Source organism: Pteropus alecto, unplaced genomic scaffold (genome assembly GCF_000325575.1).
Source record: "Pteropus alecto unplaced genomic scaffold, ASM32557v1 scaffold164, whole genome shotgun sequence".
Lineage (NCBI taxonomy): Eukaryota > Metazoa > Chordata > Mammalia > Chiroptera > Pteropodidae > Pteropus > Pteropus alecto.
Window position 1 is genome coordinate 24,325,142 of NW_006439568.1, and position 6,722 is coordinate 24,331,863.

Consider the following 6,722-nt stretch of genomic DNA (forward strand, 5'->3'; position numbering starts at 1 on the left):
AATAACCAAAGCAGGCATCCAGGAGGCAAGCAGTTTCTTTAGTTAAATTAGCCAAGGTAAAAGAATTGGAACAATAAAATCCTGTGCTTATGGGTAATAGTATAAAATCGAACATTTTAAGTGTAAGATGCTTGCCCATTAATTTAAAATTCAATTTAATTTTATCTTTGTTCATTTTTCCCAAGTCTTTGATGTAAACACCTAGCTTCATGAAAACTGACGGCTTACCTGCTAAGAGTGGGGTCTTCTCATTGGTTTCTCTCACCAGCATAGCCCAGCACCTGCCTGGTGTCTGAGATGTGCTAGGTGATATGAGAAGACTCACTTCCCTATTTCCATGCCAAGACCCTAACTTCATGTAGGTTCTGGTCGTCTTCCATGAAGATCGTGGCCTTCTTCAATTCAGGACCTGGTGTAATTCATGCAGGACCTTAGATTATATGAAGTGAAGGTGGTTCCAGTTTCTGTTTTTTCATGTTGCCCTTTTTCAATGACTTTTTTCTGGGCTATCCCAAGATTCATATCCAAGACCTGTTGGGATCTTTCCTCCCAATTAATCTTCCAAGTGAAAATTTACCGACCTCTTTCTTTAGAAACTTTCTGTACTATAACGTGTATGAAGAGAAAGAAGAGGATTACGGATATTAAGAGCGTGTCTGTGTGTACATACAGAAAAGGGAATAATGATGATAATAAAAATAGATAGAAATGAAATAATAAAACATTCCTGAGATAGGAAAGAGAGAGACCTTCACCCTAAGGTTCTCTGCACTAGGCACCATGTGGTGGTGCTGGCTAAGGACAGCTTGTTTCTGGATGACTGGAATGTCTTTTTCTCAGTTTGCTAATTTCTGTAATTCAAGGAAAATAGACCTTAAAAGGAATGAAGAAAATGCAATTTTCAGAGAACAAAAGTGAAGACTAGTCATTCTAATATTTTGAAAAGGTTTTTTTTTATGACTTTTTAATAAGTATTTGCTAATGATGAATTATCCCATCTAAAAGAATCAATTAAATGCTTATATTATCATGGAGTTAAGCTCCTAATTATTGGAATAAGGTCAAAACACTCCTAGATTTCTGAGTTCATGATAGTAAACTTATCTATTTTTTCATACTATTCACAGAATGCTTATAACAAATGGAGTGCAAACAGAGATGCTTTATTCCCAGCATGGACTGTTGAAACTAAACTCACTTATGTTGAGTATCACCATGGCAGGTGTATACTCCACAGAAAAATGATTCATGACTCAGTGATGTACCTATGTATGTATAAATGTGTATGTGTATGCATGTCTATGTATAATTATATATATATAATTTTTGAAATTGAAATGTATTTTTACCCACTAGAGACAGTTTGATATTTCACTCTCTCAAAAAATAATTTTATATCATGGAGTAGAGGTTCAGAGCATAGGTGCTGGAGTTGGATTGCCCAGGCTAAAACCATTTATTAGTCATGTGACCTTGGGTAAGGTACTGAACCTTTTTGTATAGCAGTAACCTCATCTTAATTGCAACTGTCCAATGGAATGGTTATGGAGATTAAGAGAATTAGAACATGGCACTGTATAAAATACAAAATAAATGTGAACTTTGTTATAATCACTAAAATGTGGAAGGCCCTTGTAAGATGCTTTGAGAAATAAAAGACAGTTTCTGCCCTTACATAGTTGACTGTCTAATTGAAAATCCAAGCTACAGTCCCATATACAGTTAAATATTAATACCTGAGAAGAAAACCAACAGTTCACTTCAGCAGCATAGACCAGTCTCTTAAATATAGAAGCTGGGCGACCTGGACGAGAGGAGTACCTTTATATAAGGCTCTAGTCTCATATTTATTTTCCTTTGCTTGATGCTTATCTCTTTGACATGATGAAAAAAGGCTCAAGGCAGATTGTATAATAAACATCGTTGGCAGTGGCCCAGCCTACATTAATCCTACAGTGGCTTAGCCGTGGGTGAGTGTTAAATGACGCAGATGCTGACGCTGGATTAAGGCTCTTGACAGTAGAGGTTGGTCAAGCTGTGAGTGCTCTGAGAAGTGGGACAACCCATCAATTTCTGCAATTTATAGAGAGATGGTGACTGCCTCAGCTGATTTTTAGATTTTTTTTTTCTTTTTTGAGATTTACAGGGAGTTCCAGACTGGTTACCCAGCTTCAGAGGCAATTCTGTATAAGAACTGGCACAAAACTACATGTCTAATTGCCAAAAGGAATATTACAGTTAACAAAATTCTCCATGAGATCAAGGATAGGGCTGCTTACTGTGGTCTGGGATGATCATGGAGGACTTTGGGAAGAAGTGATTATGAAAGGGCCTTTGACAAGAATTTAAAGTAATCTTTGGATTAATCCTTTTTAAAAGTCAAATATTAATTCCCCTAACCTAACTGTTTATCACTCCAGATATTCACCTAAAGACTGTTCTGCATGGTACCCATAACAAAAGATAACTTTTTGACGAAATAATGAGTTTAACAGATTCCCAGTGTTGATCCGAGTATACAACCTTCATGTATCATTGCTTTTGTGGGGGAAAAAAAGGAGCTTTCTGCATTTCAGACAATTAATTTATAAATCCATTTTTGAAAACTCTTTGGTTCTTTCACTCAACAATTGTTTATTGAGTGCTTACGATGTATCAGACACTGTTGCAGGCACATATGAACAAAACAAAGGCCCTTGCCCTCCTCCTATTCTAGAGAGGAGAGATAGTTAAACAATAAATATAATCAATAATTAGTATAGTGTGTTGAAAGGTGATAACAGGGCTGAGAATGTGTGGCAATTTTAAATAGGATGGTCACTAAGAAGGTGACATTTAAGTAAAGTGTGAAGGAAGCCAGCCAAGATGACTGACCATACCTGGGTAAAAGAGCATTGCAGGAAGGAGGCAGAGCCAATGCAAAAGCCTTGAAGCAAGAGCTTACCTAATGAATTTGAAAACAGCAAGGAAGCTGCTGAATGGGGGTGGGAGGGCAGAGGTGAGGTCAGAGAGGTTAAGTTGGGCAGTGGTGGTGACAGAACTTCCTATATCACGTAGAGCCTTGAGGGCTGTTGTACAACCTCTGAGAAAGTTAGAGGTCACTTGTACTGGCCTTTCTTAGAGTAATGCCTGTCTGTATCAAAATAATTACTTCTTTCCGGTCTCCTATAAATCAACTTTAATGTGTGTACAAATCACTTGAGACTTTGTTAAAATGTAAATTCTGATTTAGCAAGTTTGGGGTGGGGCCAGAAATTCTGCGTTTTAAACAAGCTTCGAGGTGATGCCAGGCTGCCGGTCCACAACTACACGAGTAATGAGAGTTAGACATATTGAACTCCCAGAGGCTTTGGAGCTAACTCCTTCACTAGATGGTTGCAAGGAACTTCTTGTTCTCTTTGAGCCTGAAAGAACATCAAATCATTAACACTTTCATACTGGTCATAGTCATGATCCTATTACCTAGCTAGTAAAAGCATGGTCTAGGGCTCTCTCCCAGAGCATGAGATAGGTTGCCTGGCTGTTTCCATGCAGGGTCTAAAGAGTTTCTAGGGCCTCCTCACTACTGCGATGGAGGTTCTGCTCTAAGCCTCCACCTGGGAAACCCTGCTCTGTTCCTTGAATGATAATTAAACTCTCTGACCACGTTCCTGTCTTATCCCAATTACAGAAGTTCTGACTTGTGGCCCTATACTTTGAGTGACAGCCCAGCTCTGTAAACTGGGCGCGAGACAGTTGGAGGGCTTGGGTGACGCTCCCAGGTACAAGAGGTGCTCTGCTGATGCCTGTTTAACAGGCAAGATCGGTGTTCTTAAGAGCCAGCAAGGTAACTGACAGCTGAGCAGACCTGAAAGGACTTATGAGTATAAAGCATAGGTTATGAGTCAGATAGGCTTGGGTTTGAACTGTGCTTCCATCCCTTACTGTGTAATCTCAGGAATGTTCCTTGGTGCCCCCGAGCCACAGTTTTCTCATTTGGAACATGAGAATAACAAAACCTCCCTAATATATTGAAATAATAAAGCGCCTAATACAAAATGATACTCATAAAATACTAGTTGCTATTACTTTTAGTAATAGTCATTATTAACATCCTATCGCTATCAAATCTCTTTGCGGCCTGACGTTATGGTACTCACCTTTACATGCCCTGGAGTTAAGGTACCAGGGCAACTCCCTCAGCAAAGGCTTTCGAAGATGAGACACAGAGGTCAATAGCAGTTTCATCATGATAGATGTCACAGGGGATAATTGAAACAACTGAAGATGTTTAGTTTAGAAAGTAGATAATGGGGGGACGTGATGGCTGCCTTCACGTTGTCTTATATAAGGGGAGTTAGAGGTGTTCTATGACACCCCTGAAGACACAACCGAGACCAAAGAGAAGAAATTAAAGAGAAGCACATCACTTTTTAAAGCGAAGTGAGTTAGGATGAGAAGGGATAAAGGCGTCCGTGAGGGTCAGCTCCTGCGCAGCTGCTCTGGCGGAGCCAATCACCGGGCTCAGCCCGTCCTCGCGCGACGGTACAGTCGTACAGTCGTGACGTCGGTGGTTGTCATGGAGAGGACCGCTCACTTGGGACCGCTCGCTGGCGCCAGAGGCAACAGGGTCGGAGCGTGGCTTTGAAGTCGCGTACGCTGCCAGCATGAGCGGCCGAAGTCGGGGTAGAAAGTCCTCCCGCGCCAAAAGCCGGGGCAAAGGCCGCGCCAAAGCCAGAGTCCGCGCAGCTCCTGGTGACGCCCCCCACGACCCGGATGGTCCCCAGTTCCAGAGGCTCGAGGAGGAAACCACGGCAGCACAGGTGCAGGCTGGCGCGGGTTGGGGTGGCCTGGAAACCGCTGCGCCCGCGCCGCCCTTCCGGCCCGGGGAGGAGGCTGCCTGCTGGCTCCCCCTGGACTGTGGCCTCGCGCTCCGGGCCCGAGCGGCGGGGGATCGCGGGCAGGGCGAGCCCAGGCCCGGTTCGGGGAAGGCCACATTCCTCTCAGAGCGCCTGGCGACAGACACTGTCTTCGTAGGAACCGTGGGAACTGTGGGAAGGCCGAAAAATGGCCCCCGCGTTGGAAATCGGCGTGGGTCTGCTGGGAAGAAGACCCCAGAAAACTGTAGCACAGTGGGGAAGGGGCCTCTGGCCATAGCCGGTGGGAAGCCAAAGAAAGGGACATCTGGGGAGTGTGCATCCGCCCCGGTGGTAGAGGAAAATGAGGCGGAGAAGGATGCAGGCTCAGGGCCCCCGGCGACGGATGGCAGCATGGATACGCTGGAGACCGTCCAGCTGAAGCTGGAGACCATGAACGCCCAGGCAGACAGGGCCTACCTTCGGCTCTCACGCAAGTTTGGGCAGTTGCGACTGCACCACTTAGAGCGCAGGAACCTCCTCATTCAGAATATCCCGGGCTTCTGGGGTCAAGCTTTTCAGAACCACCCTCAGCTATCATCATTTTTGAACAACCAAGATAAAGAAGTACTCAGCTACTTGAACAGCTTGGAGGTGGAAGAGCTTGGCCTCGCCAGATTGGGCTACAAAATCAAGTTCTACTTCGGGCGCAACCCCTATTTCCAAAATAAGGTGCTCATCAAGGAATATGGGTGTGGTCCTTCAGGTCAGGTGGTGTCTCGTTCTACGCCAATCCAGTGGCTCCCAGGGCATGATCTCCAGCCCCTAAGCCAGGGGAACCCAGACAACAGCCGCAGCTTCTTTGGGTGGTTTTCGAACCACAGCTCCATTGAATCTGACAAGATTGTCGAGATAATTAACGAAGAACTGTGGCCCAATCCTCTGCAGTACTACCTTATGAGTGAAGGAGGCCGAGTGGAGAAAGGAAAGGAGGGCAGGCAAGGCCCAGCAAGGCAGCCAGTGGAGACCCCTGAGCCCGGGGTAAACAAATCCAGCTGACTTTGCACAAGTCTCCCTACTACCTCCTGCTGGACCGTGCCTGGCTGACCACATGTGTTTGGCTATCTGCTCTCTCTTCATGTTTGCCCTTTGAACTTCAGTTACAAGAATATGGCATTTATGGTCATGTCCTGCCTCCCCATGGCCTTGCTTTTTTACATTAGTGTCACATGTTACGGGATCTCACTCCTACTGTTTATATGTTAAACACATGCTTCAGATGTGTGCTGCCTTTATCTACATGCCCTGTTCTTGGCTTTGGCCTTTCCCACTTGTCTTTAACATGGGCATTCATGAGTCATTTGCCAAGAGACCAATGCATCCTTAAGCTCTGCTACTGCAAAATGAAGCTAATGCACATGGTACTGGCCATTAGCCAGAACTGATTGTTCAGTGGCTAAGGGTCACTGGCCAAGGTGCCACCTACTAGATCTCTGGCCAGGGGTCCATGTTACCTTGCTGAACATGCAGCAGAATGGTACTTGACTGCTGGGCATGGATGAGGTTAAGGGTGAGAAGTATGCCATACAGTCTATGCCACCCTGCGTCTCTTCTGTCCCTGGGCCCTTCCTCTGGTGAACCAGCATCAAGCTGTGCACTCTGCCCCATCACCATCAAGCCATTGAGTTTTTTCTAGGTTGCTATCGGCTCCAATTGGCTTCCTGTTCAACAAGGACCTCAAGAACTTCCTGTGGACCCAGGCCCCCTGTCAGTGCATGAAACACATACCTACCATCCTCAGTCTTCTAGGAACTCTTGGCTGCCAGACTGATGGATGGGCTGGTATATGAGGACATGTGATCACTGTCATGCTGTGGCTCCAGGTGA

The 6,722-nt window shown here is 45.0% G+C and overlaps 1 protein-coding gene across 1 annotated transcript; it reads left to right on the forward strand.

Annotated features, from left to right (window-relative positions):
- Positions 1-4,646: 4,646 nt before the first annotated feature.
- Positions 4,647-5,897, forward strand: TSPYL5 (TSPY like 5). The gene has a single exon (XM_006916664.2). It carries the CDS (start codon positions 4,647-4,649, stop codon positions 5,892-5,894), a length of 1,248 nt encoding a protein of 415 aa, XP_006916726.1. The 3' UTR covers positions 5,895-5,897.
- Positions 5,898-6,722: the final 825 nt, after the last annotated feature.